General features: G+C 39.1%; 1 protein-coding gene across 4 annotated transcripts in view; it reads left to right on the forward strand.

Moving 5' to 3' along the window:
- The window catches only part of CSGALNACT1 (chondroitin sulfate N-acetylgalactosaminyltransferase 1), a 341653-nt gene that overhangs the window by 298519 nt on the left and 19276 nt on the right, over positions 1 to 23858 (forward strand). For all 4 annotated transcript variants that reach the window (XM_049632468.1, XM_049632469.1, XM_049632470.1 and 1 more), the window contains one exon: positions 13062 to 13163. In XM_049632468.1, the coding sequence (XP_049488425.1) occupies positions 13062 to 13163 (102 nt within the window). The remainder of the gene's footprint in view (positions 1 to 13061; positions 13164 to 23858) is intronic.

Consider the following 23858-nt stretch of genomic DNA (forward strand, 5'->3'; position numbering starts at 1 on the left):
GAGAATGGATTGTTCAGTGTATGACCTTAGGACAACTAATCATAGCAGAAAAAATTTAATTCTTATTGCATACCAGAACTCAAAGTAAACACCGCTCAATTAAATATTTAAATAGAATTAATATAAATATAAGAGTATTGGAGAAAATACAAGGGTCTATTTATTAAATATTTGATATTGTCTTTATGAAATCCCTTCCATCCCAAGATTAGAAGATACTAACTCTGGTTGGCCCTGAAGATGGCATCATGAGTGACTTTTGTTTCCTTCTTTTGAATTCTGGTTTGTAAATTTTTATGTAGTTACCATATGTTTTATGTTTTGTTTAAAAATTCAACGAAAGATTTTATTTTTGGCTGTTATAATTTAAACATGGATTTTTAGTTTATAAAAGTGATATATAGCTATTATAAGATATTTAAACAATACAGAACACAAGGAATGAATTATTTAAAAACTCCCAGCCTTCCCTCCCCCAATTAATCATTCTTAACATTAATTAAACTCCATTATAGGTACTTTTCTTTGAATATATGCACATAGAAGAATAACTTGCTAACTAGAAATAATTTAATATAACATGAGATATACTATATATTCTGTTTGTAAATAAATAATTACAATTTTACCTGACTTAATTTATAGAAACAAATCTGAAGTATAACTGAAGAAATTTCTGGTCTTTTTTTTTTTTTTTTTTTAAGAAATTTCTGGTCTTTAAGAAAATGTTTCTCATTTGAATTCTCTCTCTCCCTTGCTCTCTGCCCCTCCCCCACGCTGTCCTGGTCTCTCTCAAATAAATAAACTTAAAAAAACAAAAAAAACAAAAAAAACAAAAAGAAAATGTTTTTCTGCTGTAAGAGGTAATTAGTTCTGAAGAGATCTCTGTAAAAAATTTTTAAAAAAAAGGTTTCGCAAAACAGAAAATATTGGAATTACTATGTATTTTTTTGCTGCGTATTTTTAACTTTAGAACAGATTGACTGAAAAGTTACAATAACAAGAGGAAATGAGCAGTTATACTTTCTCCCTCTCCTACATCCCATTTATTGTTTTTACCTCATCAGGGTTTGCAGCCTTTACATTCTGTTTTGCAACCACAGAGCTGGTATTTGGGTGGGTTTTGTGTCCTTGCCAGCAGCCCTGGCAGGAGTGGCTGCAGTCCTGAGGTCATGGTTGGCTATGGTGCACAGGCAAGAAAGGTTTTCTAGAAGCATTGTAAATTAGAGGCCCCTGGGTGGCTCAGCTGGTTTGGTGTCTGACTTTGGCTCAGGTCATGGTCTTGTGGTCCGTGAGTTCGAGCCCCGTGTTGGGCTTTGTGCTGTCAGCTCAGAACCTGGAGCTTGCTTCAGATTCTGTGTCTCCTTCTCTTCCTGCACCCGCCTTGCTCTTGTTCTGTCTCTCAAAAATAAATAAACATTAAAAAAATTATAAAAAAGAGGAAGGGTTGTAAGTGCTTGAGAGTAGAGTCTGCTTGTGGTCATTTTAGTTTAAGGATCACTTGGCTGGACTTAAAATCCTCAGGATACTCTTTCCTCAGGACGTTGTAGACATTCCTCTGGCATCCAATGATACTGTGGAGAAGCGTCAGGACGACTTTTTTGGTCTCTCCCGAGAATGACTTCCTTTTGCCTGAAGAATTCCTTCTTTAGTCTTGAATCCTAATAGCTTAATCAGGACAGGTCTCCTCTCAGTGTCTGTTGTTTTCTGAGATTTTCCTGTGGTTAATCGAGTTTTCTTTTTTGTTTTGTGGATTCTTCCATGTCAGGAAAATTTTTTGGTGTTTTAATTGTGAATACCTCTCCTGCTCAGCTTGTTGGTGTCTCTGCTTTACAGACACGGTTGCGTATTTCACAGACCTCCCCCATTTATCAGCTTCTCTCTGTTTTGTAATCCTTCGTCTATTATCTGCTTTTACATAGCCTTTCCTTTTAGGTGAGTAATTTGGTTTTCAGATGTCTCTATTTTGTACCTTGCTATTTTTAGTTTATCACTTTTGTCTGTTCGGGCTCTCAACTCACTTTCTCAGCACAGAATGTGCCTTTTAATATGTTGTTTTTATCATTGCTTCTTTGAATTTTTTATTGAATTCACATTATTAAGGAAGTGTGAAACATTTGTAAGACGTTTTCTTCTGTTTGAATTGTATTTTCTTCCAGACTAGGTTTTTTTTTTAATGCTATTGCTTTCTTAGTAATCTCTTTTTCTTTCTTCCTTAAACTGTGTTACTGTTCCTGAAGCACGGTTTCTGTGAGGTGTCTCTTCAGCCTCCTTCTGCATGGCATGCAGATGGCCACACAGGCCATTTGCTCTGACTTTGTGTGGATGGGTTCTCCTTGCCTACCTCCCCAACTTGATGGAGAACTGTTTGTATCCCACTCCTGGCTGTGTTCTGAGGGTAGTGTATTTGTTTTATTTGCTGTATTTGCAGTCTCCCAAGAACACGGGAAGAGAGAAAGAACTCAGTGGAGGCTTTGTACAGCTTTTGTTGAAGATTCCCAATTCCTGTGGCTCTTCTGTGCCCTGGGATGGATGTGAGCTGTGCTAGGCTCACTCTGTCTAGTGGTGGATGGGTCTTTGTACTAGAGTGGAAGATGATTTGGCTCTCAGAACAGGCCCTCAGTGGAGGGCTGAGGCCTGAAACATCAGAGAGAATCAGCTCTCTTTGCTTACTTTTCTTACCTTCACCTATTGTCTTCAGCAGCTCTTTCCACTCCCACAAATCAAAAAGAGGAAAGAAGATAAGGTTTTGGCCTTTTGTTTAATGATTGGCTCTGTGTGTGTGTGTGTGTGTGTGTGTGTGTGTGTGTATCTGTGTTGTGGGGGTACATGTAAGATGCTTCATCTGTCAGCATCTCCCATCCTTTCTCCTCTTTCTGCTTTTAAGAAGGATCTGCACTAACTGTGGTCACCTTTTTTTTTTTAAGTATTTATTTTGAGAGAGAGAGCACACACACACACAAGCAGGGGAGGAGCAGAGAGAGAGGGAGAGAATCCCAAGCAGAGTCCACCCTGTCAGTGCAGAGCCTGACACACGGCTTGATGCCACGAACGTGAGATCATGACCTGAGCCTAAATTAAGAGTTGGACGCTTAACCGACTGAGCCACCCAGGTGCCCCTGGTCATCTTTATTCCTTTGCTCCTGCCCACTCCACCTTTTTTACAGGTGTTCACAAAGTGTAATGAGAACAGCCTTACCGTCCTTCTCTACTTTCCACACAATGTGGAGAGACCACGTATTCTGCTTTGGCTCTTCCTTCACTGAGATCCTGAAGTGGGAGTTGGGGCCCCCTGTCTCTCCCCAGACCAGCCATTCCCTGGAGCCACTTTATCACTGCCCTGGCTGCTTCCCTAGCTCTTCTGGAGGAAGTGTCTAGGACTGGAAGCCACATGAGGGGAGAATAGAATCTTCCGTTTCTTCCACTGTCGTCTTTGAAGATTTTGTCATGTTCATTAGTCATTTATTGGTAGCAATACTTGATATTTGCCACTATTTTTGGTACCTGGTTTGCAGTGATCACTATATGAGATTAATTTATTTAAAACATTATCCTTCCACTGCATGCCCTTTAAAATGTAAATGCCCTTTGTCCTGATCCATTTGAATGAGGAATCTTTTACAAGTTGCTTCATATATCTAGGCTTTTGTATCTTCTGTAAAATCTAAGTACTGGTCCAGATGGATCCCCTTGCAGCCCTGACACTCCTTATGACACATAGATTTAGGGCTTTGTTTTGTTTTTCACTTCAGCATTGTTTTGCTAATTACTTACCTAGAAAAGACCTAAATGGCTAAGAATTATAACAAATATGCCTTCTTGGACAGAAGAAAGAGATGTAGAACCTGGAATTCCCCAGAGAGAGTGGCCTGTAGGGAAGACTGGGTCTGAGGAATCAGATCACTTGGGGTGATGACCAAGCATGGGGTAGAATCTGCAAGGAACAAAGGCCAAGTTTTCATGCTCCAGACCTGTGTTGGGTATGGGTCCTGGGGACAAAATTGATTCCTGGGTACATAGAGTATATGGACTAAGATATTTGCTCTCATTATTTTATTTTATTTATTTAAAATTTTTTTTTAATGTTTATTTACTTTTGAGAGAGAGAGACAGAGGGTGAACAGGGGAGGTACAGAGAGAGAGAGAGGGAGACACAGAATCTGAAGCAGACTCCAGGCTCTGAGCTGTCAGCACAAAGCCTGGCGTGGGGCTTGAACCCACAAACTGCAGATTCATGACCTGAGCCCAAGTCGGATGCTTAACCAACTGAGCCACCCAGGCACCCCTAGTCTCATTATTTTAATCATCTCAACTAACCCTAAAAATTATTTGTATTTACAAAAACTAAAAATTCAATAAAACCATTTTTATAAAGGTCAGTGGAGAAAGACTCATTAAAAATGTAGAATGTACCTGGAAGCTGGGACTAAAGACAGATTGCAGATTGTCAAAAATGTCAGCTCCAAAGTTGCTGGTAGACAAAGGAAAGAGGGGAAAACTGAGGCTAGTTTACTTCAGCCCTCAGTAGTTATTGGAGTGAAGGGTGTTATTTGTTGGGGGAGAAAAGCTTCTTCCTAGCACTAGATCTTAATGGTCTTTATTTAAGAGGCAGTAAGCATTAAATGAGTGATATTCCTAGGATTTACAAGAAATTATGAAGCCAGAGCTTCAATATTGTCATCTCCCTGAGTAGGAGTACAGTTCACAGGAGCAACAACTCCCCAATCTGGCTGCTGGCTGCTGCTTTGTGACTGGTGTGCTCAGTGACTCCACTGTTGTTCATGGAGATGCGATGCCTTTTTACCCTGGCAGGCTTGTTCTCCCTTGCTGTCGACCTAGTCCTGGCCCATGGGGGAACCTCACGGTTTCCACATGCTGTTTCCCTCCCAGGAATGCCCCACATGCCTCACCTGGGGTCTGGGGGACTTCATCATCAGGATTCCTTTACCTGTGGCCAAGAATAGAGAGAGCGTACGCAGGAACCTTGCTTCACATTTAGCCCCTGTTTGTATCTGTTTCCCTTTGACCAACAGCATGTTAACTTAAAACCTGATGCCTCCTCCTCTTCCTCCTCCTCCTCCATCCACTTCCTTGTCCTTGTGCTCTTCTTCTTTTTCTTTAATCACCTGATTTCCCTTTGAAACTATTCTTGTATTTGCTTCTTGGCTGTTTAGTTTCCCTTGGCTTCTGGGTTATTGGGTTTAAGCTCATCAGTTATTTCATGGTGTAGTTAGTGATAGCAGGAAGAAACTCATAATAACAAAGCTTTAGATTGTCTTTGCATCTTTATTTCTGAGCCTGTCCCAGAAAAAAATAGATTTTTATTCAAATGATTTTTTTATGATTTTTAAAAATCTTTCCCAGTTCATTTCAAGTTTGCTTGATTTTTATTTTGACTACTTCCAGCTGGTCTGAGAACCCTTTTTCGTGTTGCTATGATTCTCCTCAGACTTTAGTAGTTATTTTTGTTTTATGTTCTTTCTTTCTTACTCTTCTCTCATCCCTCTCTAGGCATTTATATTTTAAGGAAATATCAGGGAAATCTTTTACTTAAATTTTCTTTAATGATTTTTAAATCCCTTTTCTGCCTAGAATCATTGAAGAGGTCCTGGAGATTTCTGGATTTTTAAAAAACAATGACTAGAGACTCTCTGAGAGTGAAATGAGCCTTGAGGGTAGGTCTAAGCTGGTAGACTTTAGAGTGTAACAGAAAGGCTTCAAGTCATCATCAAATATAGGAATATAGGAAACTAATGTAGTTTCCACGGTATCATCCTCCCTCCCACTCATGCCCCTGTACCTCTCCCGTGGACCCTTTCTCTATTCACACACCAGTGTTGCGCCCAGGAAGGTTTTAGGGTTTGTATGTTTGAGAAGAAGTAATCTACATCATTCACCTTACTTGAAGAAAAGTGTCTATTTGGGGATCTAATAGGGGTTCTTTCTTATTTCATTTGAGCCACAGATTATGTGAAAACATCTACCCAAGACTAGAAAATGATCAGCTGGAAATGATTTCATTTGCTATTCTGAAATGGGCACCCAATTGGTTGGTTGAAAGTCAAAATCAGTCTCATTTCGTGACACTGATCAGACTACTGAAATAATGAAATCCAGGAACTGTATAGTAATTTAGCTCGAGGTGAGGGGATGGAAAAGACCCACCAAACCAAAGATGAATATTATTTTTTATAGCCAGATTTCAGAAGGCCCCCATCACATACTTTTTCCCTCTTCAGGATAGAATGTAGTCTTCTTTTCTAATGCCTTTTGGCTAAGCAGTTTCCTCTTGTTGTCAGTGCAGACCTTAGGTAGCATTTGGAGTCTAATGGGCCATTATGTATTATCTCATTTGCATGGGACATAATTAAAGCTAAATAATAGATTTTTTTCTCATACCTGATATATTTGAGTAGAAAATTGACTTAGAAAAGAATAGTGATATAATTTCCTTGCATCTATGCCTTCTTAGCCAATTAAACCCTTTCTCTGCTCCTCTCTACCTGTGTGGAGCCTCTTACCTGTCAAGGCTCAGCTTGAATACTCCTCTTCCATGATACCCCTTCTCCATCACTCAATAGGAATTAATCATACTCTTCTCAGCCCCTTGACTCGTTAGACCTCCAAAGTATTGCTGCAGAGAGTCCATCCTGCCTTATACTCTTCAGCTGTTCATTCTTTCCAATATGCTGTCAGATCCCTGAGGCAAGTAGGGTGACCAGTTGTACCAGTTTGCTTGGGACTGAGGAGTTTCCTGGTATATTGCCTTTCAGTGCTAAAACCTGGAGAATCCCAGGCAAACCTGGGTGGTTGGTCCCCCTACAGGCACCATTAATGATTGTTTTTAAAAAAAATCTTATTCCAATGAGAATAATGCATTGCACAACAAAGTTACTCAGTAAATCTTTTTGAGTCCATGTTTCCACTAGCCACTTAATCTGAGGTATAAAAACAAGTACCCCTAATTATATGAAAACATAGTCTTCCTCTGTCTCTCTCTTTCATCTTCTGTGGCAAGATGTCCAACCTCTTATGCACTCCCAGTCTTTCTAGTAATCCCTCAGGGACGTTTCACATATCCTCAAATATAAGTTCAGCTTCCACTGACTGCCTAGGCATCAGCTGCATGAAGCAAACTCACTGCTCTGACAACAGCCAGAGTTGTTGGCACTCACTAATGCCACGGAAGCTGCTGGTGCAGCCATCACTGTGCCAACACTGCCATGTTTATTCCCCAAAAGTCCTTGGCTTGAGCTCCTGACACCCCGTCATAATCTTGTTTTCTGTAAAGAGAGCCTTTCAGTGTTTCCTGAAGCCCCATATCTTTCTAGGACTCACCCATGAGTCCACAGGAGCCAGCTGAAGAGCAGGGATAACACTGGGGATGCACATTGTTTCACAATCACATACCTCTGATGACTCAAGTGTTTTACTGAACCTGATTCTTCCTTAAGATTGTGGTTCTGACCAGGGGAGCTATTTTGCACCTTCTACTGTGGCATGTTGGGTAAAGTCTGGAGACATTTTTGGTTGTCACAGCTGAGGTGGGGGTTTGGGGGTGTTACTGACATCTGGTGAGTAGAGGCCAGGGATGCTGCTGGGCATCCTGAAATGCACAGGAAACTCCTTCCACAGTAGGGAATTATCTGGTTCAAAATGTCAGTGGTGCTGAAGTTGAGAACCCCTTTGGGATGAGTTCTCTCCCTAAGAGTACAGCACTTCGTCCACATAGGCCTTGGGTTACCCTGTCCCCCAGTCCACCAGACTGCCCAGTCATATCTGACTACTCCCATCAGGAATGCAAGTTGAACAGTCCTTCCCCATGGCCAATTTACAGTTTTGTTGAGGGTTCCTCCATGCTCCTCCTGGGCACACAAACTCACTGAGCTTTGTGGTAGAGTCCTAGACCGATTAAGACCAAAGCTGTGAGATTTCATAGGTACATCCTTCATCCTGCTAGGGTAACCTTAGGTATACAAATATCAGGCTGGTCCTTAAGAAACCTGGATTTTATGCCTGGCTGCCTCCAGAGCTTGGGCAGGTCATTCGAACTCCTTTCTTTACCTATGTACTGAGAGTGTAAGCGAAAGTCAACTACCTCTTTCCACACTGCAGTTCAGATTAGTAACAGAACTCAAAGACTGTGATGTGCTTTTAGCCTCTTGGGAAATAAAAATATAGGTGTGTAAGTGACTAGGATATGTGTTTTCTGACTGCAAATATATCTTAATTAGTCCCTGTACTCTGTGGTACAATATCCTCTGGGAGAAGGAGCTGTTGTTTTCCAGGAAAAAAATGTCTTAAAAAGACAAGGTCTTTGTGGGTTGCCTTTTTGTTTTGTTGTTGGTTTCCTTCCCTGAGCAAAAGCTTTTTATTTTGGTGTAGTCTTTTGCTTTTGTTTCCCTTGCCTGAGGAGACATGTCTAGAAAAATTTTTCTGTGGCCAATGTCAAAGAAATTATTGCCTGTGTTTTCTTCTAGGAGTTTCATGGTTTCAGGTCTCACGTTTAGGTCTTTAATCCATTGTGGGTTTATTTTTGTGTATGGAGTAAGAAAGTGGTCCAGTTTCATTCTTTTGCATGTCTGTCCAGTGTTCCCAACACCATTTGTTGAAGAGACTGTCTTTTTACCATTGTATATTCTCTCCTGCTTCATTGAAGCTTAATTGACCATATAATCATGGGTTTGTTTCTGGGCTCTATTCTCTTTCATTGATCTGTGTGTCTTATTTTTGTGCCAGGACCATACTGTTTTGATCATTATAGTTTTGTAGCATATCTTGAAATCTGGGATTGTGATACCTCTAGGTTTTTCTTCTTTCTCATTGCTTTGGCTATTCAGTGTCTTTTGTGATTCCGTACACATTTCAGTATTATTAATTCTGGTTCTGTGAAAAATGTTGTTGGTATTTTGATAGGGATTGCATTAAATATATAAATTGCTTTGGATAGTGTGGGCATTTTAAGAATATTCGTCCTTCCAATCCATGAATATAGAAATCTTTGCATTTGTTTGTGTCATCTTCAATTTATTTCAACAGTATTTTATAGTTTTGAGAGTACAATTCTTTCACTATCTTGGTTAAGTTTATTCCTAGGTATTTAATTATTTTTGGTGGAGTTGTAAATGGGATTGTTTTTGTTAATTTGTCTTTCTGCTGCTTCATTATTAGTGTATGAAAATGTAACTGATTTCTATATATTAACTTTGTATCCTATTACTTTACTGAATTCATTTATCAGAAGATATTTGCAAATGACATATTTGATAACGGGTTAATAGCCAAAATATATAATTAACTTATACAACTCAAAACCAAAAAACAACAACAATAACAACAACAACAACAACAAATAATCTGACTAAAAAATGGGTAGAGGACCAGAAATAGACATTTTTCCGAAGAAGACATACAGATGGCCAACAAACACATGAAAAGATGCTCACCATCACTCAACATCAGAGAAACGCAAATCAAAAGCACAATGAGATATCACCTTATACCCATTAGAAGGGCTAAAATAAAAAAAACACAAGAAATAACAAGTATTGGTGAGGGTGTGAAGAAGGAATCCTCATGGGCTGTTTGTGGGAATGCAAATTGGAGCAGGCATTTGGAAAACAATGTGGAGGTTCATCCAGAAATAAAAATAGAATTGCCATATGACCCAGTAATTCCACTTCTGGTATTTACCCCCCAAAATAAAACAGTAATGAAAACAGTAATTCAAAAAGATATGTGCCTCTTATGTTTATTGAAGCATTGTTGCAATAGCCAAATTATGGAAACAGCCAAATGTCCATCCATAGATGAATGGATAAAGAAGATGTGGTATAAGTACACAATGGAATATTACTCATCCATAAAAAAGAATGAGATCTTGCCATTTGCAACAACATGGGTGGAGCTAGAGAATATTATGCTAAGTGAAATAACTCAGAGAAAGACAAATACCATATGATCTCACTCATATGTGGAAGAAACAAAACAAATGAACAAAGAAAAATGAGACAAGCAAAAAAACCTCAGACTCTTAAATACAGAGAACAAGCTGATGGTTGCCACAGGGGAGGTGGGGGGGGGATGGGTGAAATAGGTGAAGGGGATTAAGAGTACAGTCATCTTGATGGGCACTGAGGAATGTGTAGAATTGTTTAATCACTATATTGTACACTATATTGTAAGTAGGATTGTGGAGCTAATACAAAGAAAGCATCCATGTGAAATGAAGAGCTTCCCTGAAGTGTTCTTAGGAAGCTGGGGTTCCCTGACACTTATATGGCTTTGCTGTAACCTGACCATGGTCATTATAGAGATGTGCTCTCAGGGGCACCTAAGTTAGCTCGGAGGATCCAGGCATAAACAATCACACCAAAACACAGACATCTCCACATACACAGTCACCCACATACACACTATTTTCTCACACACATTGTTCCAGGTGATGGAGTCTAGTGAGAATTATTTTGAAAAATATAAAAATCACACATTCAGACAGATTGGTGATGGTGTTTCCATAGTACTTGTGCTCATTCTCTCGTAGAGCATTTGTTTATTGTGTTCTAGGTAGTTTTAGTTATGTACAGTAGATAGATACCTTATCAAGGGCAGAAATGTTTTATTCATTTTTTAAGATCCCCTGGTAGAGCATCTGCCACGTAGTATGTTGCTTGTTTGGTTATTGTTTGTTAAAGGAAGGAAGGAAGGAAGGAAGGAAGGAAGGAAGGAAGGAAGGAAGGAAAAAATGAGTAAATGAAATGGAACCCTGGAGGAGCACCTCAGAACCAATTCTGCTTTGCCTTTTTGGGAAGCCTCAGCTGGCGAATGAAGAGTGAAGGGCCAGTGTATCTCTGTTTTATTCCTTGAAAACAGGGAAGTGCTTTGAATAGATTTTTAAATGCCAGCAAAGATGTTACTACAAAAACAAGAATGCTTTTTATGCAGGCTCAGCGGGTGACCCTCTCCTGATTCTGGGATAAATTTTTTCCAACTACACATGCAGTTTGAAAGCACATTTTTCCTGGTGCTTGGCTCTCTGTGTGTTCTTTTATTCTACCCTGGCAAAGAAAGTTAAAGCATTATCTGGCAAGTTAGCAAAAGAGATCTTTTATGGAAGAGAATTTTGTTGTCAGTAGGTATGGTTTAGACTGCAGGGACTGAGGCTGTGAGGGAGCTCTCAGTTTGAAGCACTTTGTCACATGCTGGGCCTCTGTTCCTGGTTCCTTGTCTGTCTAAGAGCTCTGCCATCAGACTGCATTTCAGAGGCAGCTCTTACCTTTAATTCACGGGAAAGAAACAGATTCTCAGAACCAAGCCTGTGACCAGGAAGAGTCCTGCATGCTTCTAGCCTCGGGTCAATATCATCTTCCCTGATATTTCTTCCATCTGGGATTCTCTTCTTCCTCTTCTCTTCCTCTACCCTAACCCTCCTTCAGGCCCCAGCCATTCCAGCTGATAGGATTTGCTGTGTTTTCTGAACTGTCTCCTTGTTATTTGTGCCATGAGGTGTTATTATTTTATTTGAGTTCATTTTATTTCCCAAGCATGTTGAGCAGAGGAACCAGATCTCCTACATCTTTGGATTTCTCCCAGCGAGGCAGTCACTCCTTTTTGATGGCATTATAAAAAAACAAAAAACAAAAAAACAAAAAAACAAAACGTTGAATAAATTAGCCTCTGCAGTTAGAGCTCAGGGATTTTCAGAAAGCTGTTATGTGGACTGTTGTTTGGGGGGTTAAGGAAAGTAGTGAATATAGAGACAAACGGAATAAAAAGGAAGGACATGCAAAATGTCAAAATATCACAAAATATTCAACCAGTAGAATCTTTCATTAATTTGCTTCCAGAAAACTCTTATTTAAACTGTGCACACACGTATATGTGTACACATACATGTACACACATATTTACACACATGTACTTACACATATACACATATATGTTCATATACACATACCTAATTTATGCACATATCACAATTGTATATGCAGTAAACCCTCAGCTGAGTATCTTACCAGATTAGCTAGGTGTTACCATTTAGAGAGCAGGACATAGGCAAATAAATAAGCTTTGGTGGAGAAAGTAGGTCTAGACCAGTCCAGAGCCAGAAGCCTGGCCCAAAGAGGGCTGTCGGGACCCTGGAGCCTGAGGTGCCAAGTACCTGGGACAATTGGTCACAGGGAGGAGAGACAGGGAAGTAGTGCAGGTGATTGTGGGTGCTCGGGAAGGTGCGACCCAGGGAAGGTGCACAGAGCAGCTGCGCTCCAGCCTGGTCATTCCCTTGAGGTGTGAAGAAAGGTTTCTGGAGCCCTACATGAAAGAATCTTTTACCTTTGCTCATTCAGTCTTGAAGACTGTTTGTGTTTGGCACACGCAGGAAAGCTTATAGACAAGGATTCTTGTCTCACCTTCTCTGGATTTTAGCTTTCTCATCTGTAAAATGGAATCTATGTTTATGTCTTCTGTACTTCATGGACTTCTTACGGCAAAGAAGGGTAATAAGGCTCCAGTGACCTTTCCATGACATTAGGTGACCCCGATGGGCTAAGCCTGTGGCAGATCAGACCTGTGGCCTCTTGTGTCTGAGTTTCATTTACTAGATCTGCACGTTTAAATTTCATTGTTTTCGGGGCGCCTGGGTGGCTCAGTCAGTTAAACATCCGACTTCAGCTCAGGTCACAATCTCGCGGTCCGTGAGTTCAAGCCCCGCGTCGGGCTCTGGGCTGATGGCTCAGAGCCTGGAGCTTGCTTCCGATTCTGTGTCTCCCTCTCTCTCTGCCCCCCCCCCGTTCATGCTGTGTCTCTCTCTGCCTCAAAAATAAATAAACGTTAAAAAAATTAAAAAAAAATAAATAAATTTCATTGTTTTCTCCGTAAGATACATATCAATACAGGTAATTGTGATGGCCAGCCAGAAATGGCTTGCTGACCCATCTCTGCTCTTTCGGTAGTTCACTCAGTTTACTTTGAGAACCTTTTGCACTTTACAAAACAGGTATTTGTTTGGACCTTGCCTGTTATTGTGAACACAGGACCAGACATACATGTGTTTTGTTTTCTAGGGAGATGTGCATCCAACAGGATGGGAGAATTCATCTCACAGTTGTTTACTTTGGGAAGGAAGAAATGAATGAGGTCAAAGGAATACTTGAAAACACTTCCAAGTAAGTACGATGTGAACTGTCATAAGGACTCATAGTAACTGAGCTCAGAGACATACATCCAAGGATTGAACTTCTGCTTCAGTTTTGTTTTCCTTAACACTGTGGGTCAACTGGGGGATTGAATGTTTGCCAGCTGTGCACCCTCCTTCCCCGGGAGACCACCCCACCTGATGCTGGTCCCCGCTGTGCAGGGCATTAACTTTGACAATTGAGATAAACTTCCCTGAGCTGTAAGGATGGGGCCACAGGCTTCCTGGAGATTCTGCATGACTGGATGTCGTCTCAGCATTGCTGATCTGGGAACTTGATGTCACAGAGTGGGAATGAGGGATGCCATAAATGTGTAGCGAGCTCCAGCTGAGTGCTATCCGTGCTCCAGTTTCATCCACTTAGCAAATGGTCTCACCCTGTTGACTTTCATTCATTATGCATATTGAGAGATTAGGGGGAAGTCAGGAGTGATGGCTAGGACAGGATCATTGATTAAGCCTATTCAGCTGAACAGAAATTATCTAACACAAAACTTTAGACTTAGGCTTGTATTTTTGTACTTCACTGATCAATTGTATGGGGGAATAAATGAAAGCATCCCAGATGGACTTTTTCCCTACCCAAATAAATGGACAAGTATTTAATAAATATCTCGGGCATTTTCTACTAGTGAGGAGGCCAGAATGGTACAGCCACACTCCCTTCTGGTTTGTTGTGGAGGACTGCAGACCTCACTTGAGTAATCAGGTGGGTGGTTTCTCCATAAGTGAAGCTTGGAGGGTGGTCAGCAGTACTCAGAAGCAGAAATAGTCTGAAGAACTCCATATGGTCTAAATATAAACAGGGCCCCCTGTTTTAAGTTTCTGGTAAATGGGAAGAGGATGATAGTCCACAGATAAGATTACAAATTGAGAGCACTTTTTGTATTTATTTTCATACTTTGTTACTAATTTTGTATTAATGGGCACAAGATCAGAATGCTAATTATAATAACTCAAACGTTCTAAAGCAGTCCACTGGTCAAATTTCGTCCATCTCTTGTTTCTGTAAATAAAGTTGTATTGCAATGCAGGCATGCTTCTTTGTTTACATATTATTTATGTCTGTTTTTGTGCTATAACCGTGGAGTTGAGTAGTTGTGACAGAAACAGTATGACTTGCAAAGCCTAAACTCTTACTCTCCACTCCCTTATAGAAAAAGTTTGCTGACCTCTGTTCTAAAGCAGTATGGAATTCAGAGTTTGAAACCAGTAACAGCTTAAAAGCTAGGCCCCTGTGGAAGGGCGATCAAAGAGAGTAGAATAACTGATTATCTGACATGTAAGTAAAATAGAAATCTCTCGACTCCAATGTATTTCAGTATCCTTTTCATCTCTGCTTCAGAATGAGGTGCATGGATTATTAGAATTCACGTCCTCTGCCTAGTGGATAGGTTTTAACATCTCTGGAAGTATCCATTCCTGGGCATGGATCTTTTTTTTTTTTTTTTTCCAAGTTTCCAAGTTGCTTCTAACACATAGCCAGGATTGAGAGTCATTGTTTGAGAAAGCGGTGGGCCACCCCAGGGGCTGCCCAGGAGAGGCCTTAATTGCAGCCAGCTGTCCCAGTCCAAGGTATTTTTAAGTAGTTATCCAGGTGACTGTAAAGTGCAGTCAAAACTGGGTCTGTCACCTTCTGAGCACATTAAAGGACAATTTGCTGATTAGTATAACAAAATTGACATAAATCTGATGGATAAGTGGAAGGCCAGTTTTGATGTTGTTATGGGAGATACCCTTTCTAGTGACTGGAATGCTTAATGACTCTTATTATTAAGGCGTTCTTCTCTCTATCAAATTACCTGGCAAGCTGAATACTTGGTCAGAAGGTTGCTTGGTGAGCAAAGAATGAATAGAATCTGAACAAGAAAAGTAGAATCATTTCAGTGGTAGGGACGGTTTACTTAAAGTTTTGGAAAATTCCAAGTGAGTAATCTATCCATAACTGAGAACTTTGTGCTAGAGACTGAGTCCATCAGTGCTTTAAAGCCGTGCTATGGAAACTCTAGAGAAATTAATTGGAACCCTATTTTTCTGTGTTGATGTTCTCTGATTTTCTGTGTTGATGTGCTAACTGGGGATATCTGCAAGGTTGATGTGGTGGGTCCTACCCCCTCCCGGTGTTGCTTTCATCAGACAACCTCCCATAGGATGCCCCACCCTCCGCAGCCAGCTTGAGTTGACTTTAACAGGGCAGTACCACCACACCGCCTTCCAGATCACTCTCCCTAATCACCTATTGCCCGAGCCTCCTACCCAAACTGGCTTTAATTTCTAACCTTGTCTTGATGACTTACTGTCCCCATCTAAACTGGGAGGTGTGGTTCGCCCCTTTGTCTTGGCTCCCATTATTGTCTTCTACTTGGAATTCTCTCCATCCTCCTTTCTATGCACTCAGACCCCTACCCTTTTATCCCCACCCCACCCCTGAGTGCCCACTTCTAGAGCTCTTCCTGACCAGTCCTCTCTCTGAACTCAGACTACACTCCCTGTCAGCATCTCTTCTGTTTGGCACTCGGCATATGATTTGGGTATTCACATTTCTTTCTTTTGTCCTAACTATAGACTATCAGCTGCTTAGTAAGTAGTACCATATGTACCATATCACGTGGCTCTTTGTAACTCTGGAACCTAACATGGAGTCATAGTCAGAAAACATTCAGTGTTTGTTCATCAAGAGAAGGGCAATGCCAGGTACATAGTATATTTGTATTCTTAGTAAACTATATGAAAGCTTGTATAATAAGCCCTATTTAGATGTAATTTTTCATTCTTTTAAGATGGCAAAATGCATCTTATATTTGAATAATAATAACCATTATTATTTACATGAATTATTTAATATTCACAGCAACCTTATGACACAGATGCTGTCATTAGCCGCATTTCATAGAAGAAGAAACTGAGGCTTGGAGAGGTCATTCCTCAGGCTGCCATCCCTACCACATGGGAGAGCCAGGATCTGAACCTCATCCGTTAACTACTGGTACTCACAGGCTTAACATTGCACCAAATTTTTACTCCAGTTTATTTCCTTCTGAAACCCACAATTGTCAACTGAAAATAATAAGAGTTGAAATCAGCCTAAATGATATTTTACTTCATTAGGATACCAGCATTGTGATTAAACTGTTCTAAATGCAGCTAAATGTATGTATATATTTAGAATATCTTTTAAAAATCTAGTTCGACTCATGCCATGTTTGTACTCTGTCTCTAGATTTATGCTTACTTGGTTGAGCTTTACATTTCCATTGATGGCTGTAGATCAGTGTTTTGGAAACTGCAGTTTGTGATTCATTAGAGGGTTGTGAAAAAGCTTTAGTGGGTTATGTCCAGTGTTTTTAAAACATTGGAATAGAATAGGGTAAAAATATCAAAGTGCATTACAAGAAGTAAGGATAAATATTGTTTTAGAACACTATAAAGTGTGTGTGTGTGTGTGTGTGTGTGTGTGTGTGTGTGTCTACTGTGTCATGATGTATAACATACTCCTTTGTAAGGGTTGTAGTCAAAATATTAGCAGCTTTTAAAAAGCTACTTCCATAGATAACAGTACAAATCAGTTTCTCAATATCTGATTCTTTTTCCATAGAGTTTTCCATCTTAATTGCAGTTAATCTCAGATTAAAGCCTAGCTTAATTTTTCTCAAATAGAAATGTGCTTTGGGAATAACCTAGGGTGCTTTTTAAAATGAAGATTCCTGAGATCCAGCTTCAGAAATTTTGAGTCAGTAGGCCTGAGATGAAGAAGCTTGGTAATGAACACTTGGCAATGAACAACCCCACATGTGATGCTGATTTGGGTAGTCCATGGCCCACACTTTGCTGGCCTAGGTAGACATTTGCTTGGAGCTGTGTATTAGGAAATTAAAAAAAAAAACTGGCATGAGTTAACATTTTCTACATTGCAACTTCATCTTTGTCCAATCATAAGGATACAAAGGCATCTCTCAGAGGTATTATATCTGAGATCAAAGTACTAGAAATGAGACACTTCCCTGTCATTGCAAGTATGTGACATAAAAGGGGTTTTTTTTTCCTGTGTGTTGTCAGGGACCTGCCTTACTATGGTGTGTGTCATCATTTCGTGCCTCTTTGAAAAGGTTTGTTTGACACATCCCCTCAAGGATGTGATTTTTATCAGGACATCCCAGAAGAAAATTGGGGAGAAAGGTTTTATTCTGGTTTGTTTTCTTTTGATTTGTTTCTTAAATTTGAGCAGAATTGTTGCTTTGCTTTAATTTTTCCCTAAGGAATTTTAAGATACTATATCATTTGCTAAAATCAAAAAAACAACAGAGCAAATACTTCCCAAGAAGATAAGGAATCTTGAACCCTGGGAAGCACCTCACATATTAAGGCAGCATCTCAGGCCTGTGGCCATTCCATTCCTGGCATTTTCAAGAGGGTCTAAGTATGATTCTTCTTGGTACAGATTCTGCTCTTTTTGGAGATGTGCCTGTATTAGGTGTTCTAAATTGTTCTTTGGGGGATTTGAACATAGCATATAGAGTATATTATTGTAATAATGTTAAATTTCCTGAGTGTGATTATTATATTGTTATAATGTTATAAAGGAGAGTGGCCTGGTTCTTGGGAGATACTTCTCTTCAAGGGTAAAGTTGTCACCATATCTGCAACTAACCCTCAAATCGTTCAAAGCAGGTAGGCAGGCAGGAAGGCAGGCAGGATGTTAACACTTGGTAGGTGAAAGATATGTGGATACTTATATATTGTTATATTTGTGAAGGTTTGAAATTTTTTCAAATAAAAATGGTAGGAAAATATATTATGAAAAAAATTAAATGATATTGTTTATAAAATGAAATATAATTCAACAGTTAAAGAAAGGTGATGTCACCAAAAATGGTAGAATAAAAACTTGTGCAAATGCTTTTCATAAAAAAATGAGAAAATGGCTAAAAATGGTCAGAATCAACTTTTTAAGAACTCTAGAAATTAAACAAAACTTGCAATAATCTGGAAAATGTTTATCCAAGAAAAATGACTGAATTTTTGTGCAGCTTTAATTTGCCTTATTCCCACCTTCTCCTTGGCTCTTTGGTAGCCTTGAAATCCAATAACTCACAAGCACAGCAAGAACCACAGCCTGGCAGCCACCAGGGGCCACAATGGGACAGGAGCTCCTTTAAAGCATTATTCCCAGAGAAATGTTATGATCTGACCTGTCTGGAATTCTCTGGAAGTCTCTATTCACAAGGTTGTCTTTATTTGACCTGATTCAGAGCTCTCCCAGTGGAAAAAAGCCTTTCCTCCAAAACACAGTTATAGGAAGTCTGTATTTTGTGGCTGCCTGAGGTGTGGTAGATAAGAGTTTAGGCAAACAACAGATTAACCAAAAAGCGTAAAAGGTGAGGCTGAGGAGTGAGATCTCCACTGGGGCTTTGAAAAGCTCAAATACATTCCTGAGAGTCTAGAAGGCCATGCACACATCTAGGGCTCTGCTCATACTTAGGAAAGATGTGAGCAGGCCCTAACCTTTCACCTCTGGTGGACCTTGAGACTTTGTGCAAGAAGCACATAAAGGCAAAGATAAGCTGTCAACTACCTAGTTGAATGTTGATAGCATGCCCCAACGTGTACACAATATCCATTGGCGAATATTTGGAGACTTATTGGTTCTAGGCATTTAAAGAAATCTCTGTCTAGTCATTAGCTTACCACTAAGTGGTCACACACAACAAAGAATGCAGACTTTACGGAATTAGTTCAGGAAAGTCACTAAACAAGTAACAACAACAGAGAACAACAGCAACAAACCCTGAGAAAGGAGTTGATTCTGATTTCCAGGGTTACATTATTTAAAATGTTAAGTTTTAAACAAAAAATTATGAGGTATGCAAATAAACAAAAAGTATGGCTCATGCACAGGAAAAAAAAATCAATTATTAGAAATCGTCCCTGAGGAAGCCCAGGTGTTGGACTTACTGGACAAAGACTTTAAAACATCTGTATTAAATATGTTCAAAGAATTAAAAGAAACCATGTTTAAAGAACTAATGATAACTATGAGAACCAAGTCATTCCAATTAGAACTATGTCTTACCAAATAGAAATAGAACTTCTAAAGAAGAACCAAATAGAAATTCTGGAATTGATAAAGTACAATAACTGAAATGAAAAATTCACTAAGCGGTGCTGAGCATGTTTTGAACAGGCAGAAGAAAGAATCTGTGGACTTTAAGATAGGTTAATTGATATGCTTAGGTTTGAGAAACAAAAATAAAAAAGAATGAAGACTTATAAGATACCATCAAGCATGCCAAAATAGACATAGTGGGAGTCCCAGAGGAGAGGAGAGAGATAAAGAGGCAGAAAAAATATTTGGAGAAATAATGGCCCCAAACTTCCCAAATTTAATGAAAAACATGAATCTATACATTTAAAAAGCTCAAAAACTCCAAATAGGAAAATTCAAAGAAACACACAGTAAATATATCATAAGCAAACAGTTGAAAGACAAAGACAAAGAGAGAAAGAATCTTGTAAGTGGCAAGAGTGAAGCACTAATTGGTTCCAAGGAATTCTTAATAAGAGCAATGACTGATTTCTTGTCAGAAACAATGGAGGCCAGACAGTGGGATGGCATATTCAAAGTGCTGGAATAAAAACACTCAACCAAGAATTCTATATTCAGCAGAACCATTCATCAGAAATGAAGGGGAAATTAAGACATCCTCAGATAAACAAGAACTAGAGACTTCATCACTAGCAAACCTGCCCTACAAGAAATATGAAAAGGAGTCCTTAGGACTGAAATGAAAGGACACTAGACAAACTCGAATCCTTGTGAAGAAATGAAGAGTTCCAGTAAAAGTAACTACATAGGGAAATACAATACAGTATTGTATAAATGTATTTTTTTGTTTATAACTCTTTTCTCCTATCTGATTTAAAAGTTAACTGCATAAAGAAGGATCATCTACCTGTATTAGATAGACACAGTACGTAAAGATGTCATTTTAATACAACACCAAGGAGGGGAGAGGGGATGGAGGACCATGTTTTGTATGCTGTCAAAATTAAGTATTTCTTCAGAAAGAAAATCTGACTAGACTTAGAACATGTAAATGGATTTAAATAGGAATCAGAAAACTTTCCCTAAAGAAAAGGCCAGGCCCAGATGTCTTCACTGCTGATTTCTACCAGTCATTAAAGAACAAATTAATACCAATGCTTCACAGACTTTCAGAATTTATAAGAGAGAACACTTCCCAACTCATTCTATGAGGTCTATGATACCTTAAACAAGTAAAGACATCATAAGAGAAGAAAACTGCGGACCAATATCCCTTATAAGTATAGGGTGCCGAAATCCTCACAAAATACTAGCAAACTGTATCCAACATATAAAAAGGATTATACACCATGATTAAGTGAAATTTATCCCAAGAATGCAGGGTTGACTCAACATAGAAGAATCAATCAATGTAATACACTAAACTGCATGGCCATCTCTATGCACACAGAAAAAGCATTTGATAAAATAGGGATTTACTTATTCTGGATATTTCATATAATGGAATCCTATAATATATGATCTTTTGTGTCTGTCTTCTTAACTTACAATGGTGTTTTCAAGGTTCATCCACACTGTAGCATGTGTCAGTAATTCACTACTTTTTATGTTATTATTTTTGATGCTATTGTAAATGTGATTAGTTTCTCTTTCATTGTATATAGAAACACAAACTGATTTTATGTTATTTTGTATTGTGAAACATTACTGAATTCATTAGTTCTAACAGTTTCTTTGGTGACGTGGTTAGGATTTTTTTTTTTTAATGTTTGCTTATTTGTGAGAAAGAGAGAGAGTGAGAGAGAGAGAGAAAGTAGATGCGGGAGGGGCAGAGAGCGAGAGAGACACAGAATCCATAGCAGGCTCCAGGCTCCAAGCTGTCAGCACAGAGCCTAACGCGGGACTCGAACTCATGAACCATGAGATCACAACCTGAGCTGAAGTCAGAGGTTTAACTGACTGAGCCACCCAGGCACGCCTTTGGTTAGTGTTTTTATGTGTAAGATCATGTTATCTACAAACAGATAATTTTACTCCTTTCTTTCTGATTTGGATGCCTTTAATTTCTTTCCCTTGACAAGTTGCTAGGGCTAGCATTTCTATACTATGTTGAGTAAGAGTGGTCTTGTTATTTGTCTTGTTCCTGATCTTAGAGGAAAGGCTTTTAACTTGTCACTGTTGAGTATAGTGTTAGTTGTAGGTGTGTCATATATGGCCTTTATTATGCTGAGGTATGTTCCTTCTGTACCTAATTTGTTCAGAGTTTTTATCATGAAATGATGTTGAATTTTGTTAAATGTTTTTTTCTGCATCTGTTGAAATGATTAGATGATTTTTATCCTTCATTCTGTTAATGTGGTGTATCATGTTTATTAATTTGCAGGTGTTGAACCATCCTTGCATCCCAGGGATGCATCCCACTTGCTCATTACGTATCATCCTTTTAATGTATTGAATCTGGTTTCCAATATTTTATTTGAGAATTTTTGCATCTGTGTTCATCAGGGATATTGGCCTGTAATTTTCTTTTCATGTCATGCCCTTGTCTGGCTTGAGTATTAGAGTAATGCTGGACTTATAAAATGAGTTTGGAACTATTCCTTCCTCTGCAATATTTTGGGAGAGTTTGAGAAGGATTGGTATTAATTCATCTTTAGATGTTTGGTAGTATTTACTCATGAAGCCATCTGGTCCTGAGGCTTTTATTTGTCGGAGATGTTTGATTACTGATTCAGTCTCCTTGCTTATTATTGATCTGTTCCGATATTCTATTACTTTATGATTCATTCTTGGTAAGTTGTATGTTTCTAGGAATTTATCTATTTCTTCTAAGTTATCTAATTTGTTGGCATATAATTATTCACAGTAGTCTCGTGATATTTTGTGTTTCTGTGGTATTAGTTGTAATGTCTCCTCTTTTGTTTATTAATTTGAGTAATGTCTCTTAAATCTTTCCTAGGTAGTCTAGCTAAATGTTTGTCCATTTTGTTTATCTTTTCAAAAGAAATTTGCTAAAATGGAGTTGTATCAGCTGACTTGTATAAGCTTAGAATCTAGAAAAAATCTAGAAAAGCTGCCCAAGAGTATGTTTAGTTTTAAATTCTTGACCATATTTGAATGTTTTCATTAAGTAGAACTCATAAGCAATTTCAATATTTAGAGCTGTTAGATTTAAATTTTAAGTTATACATTGAATATAATACTAGTTTTTGTGTAAATTTTTAAAGTATTTTTTAATGAAGGGCTATTGTGGGAAGTGCCACATTAAGAGAATTTTCTTGTAATGGTGGGAAGAAGTCTGTATGAGAGTAAATCATATTAGGCAACAAGATCTTTTATCATTTTCAATCCAGCAATTCTGGGAAATGTAAGTCAATTAGAGAAATTAAATCTCCAGTAGAAACAGTAGCTTTCTGAGGTCATTGTAACCTCTAAAAGAATGATTGTATATAACTTGGAGGAGTCCTTGTGCACCAAACTTATTCTATAAAAGAAGAGAATTGAATGAGAGACTTGAGAGTTTCATCAATCAATAATACAATTCAAGAAGAAAAGAAGAAAGAATAATTGTGAGTAATCATGTGGCCTTTCGGAACTGCATATTCTGATTCTTAGTAGGAAATTACATGGCATAGAATTTAGTGCCCTCACTCTACCATGAAAGATGCCCATTTTTCTTACCAGGCCATTACTTTGTGTGTACCACTAAATACTACATTTCCTTATATGGATAAATTAAATATTTCAAACCAAATTGTATATTATTTTTCTCAGCTCTCTTTGTTATTTACATATTTGTCATCTTTCTAAAAGGATGGGTTTGTGCCTGTCCTTTGGAATCTGTTGGTTGGAAACTCTTTCTGATGACGTGTGGGGGCTAAACCAGGACCCACCTGAGGGAAGAAGGAGGAATCTGGGCAGTGCTCTCCAACAGTGACAGGTCTGAGATATACCTAAGGTTTTCCCATGGATTCATCCCTTGATTTATCTGATGCTTCTTGATCACCCACCATGTCCCTACCTCTGTGTGCCACTTACCGTATACTGCCAGATCATCTCGGAAGGTGTAAAAAAAAATGCATTCCCTGCCCACCAAGAACTTAGAGTGGTAAGGTCATCAAGTATGTGTCTATATAGGCAAAGACACAAGAAGGCACCGGGCACAGGACAGATGGAGAACTGGGCAAAGTGCATGGGAGCCCAGAGAGGGCACTTCAGTTTGCAGCAAGGCATAAGAGGTAGTGACACTTGACTCAGGTTGTGAAGACTGAGTGGGGTTTTCTCTGGAGTGGATGGAAGAAGTGTATTCCAGAGGCAGGAGGCCCCAGCCATGGTGCACCATCAATGACCATCTTCTGGCTGCTCACTGTGGGGTGGGGGGTTGTGGAAAGAGGACAAAACAGGGTCCTTGCCTGTGCACTTCTGTGTTCTGTGTTTTTGGGTTATAGTCTCATGGCTGTGTTGTGCACATTCCCAAACCCACTGCTAGACCCCACTGGGGTGAAATAGTGTTTTGTGTTGAAATGTGTCCTTGCTTTTGCATGGCCTCACTGCCTCTTAATACACTATTTCATACACTGTTGAGCAGGAGTGCTCTGGCCTAGTGAGCAAGTCCCCCCCCCC

Source organism: Panthera uncia, chromosome B1 (genome assembly GCF_023721935.1).
Source record: "Panthera uncia isolate 11264 chromosome B1, Puncia_PCG_1.0, whole genome shotgun sequence".
Lineage (NCBI taxonomy): Eukaryota > Metazoa > Chordata > Mammalia > Carnivora > Felidae > Panthera > Panthera uncia.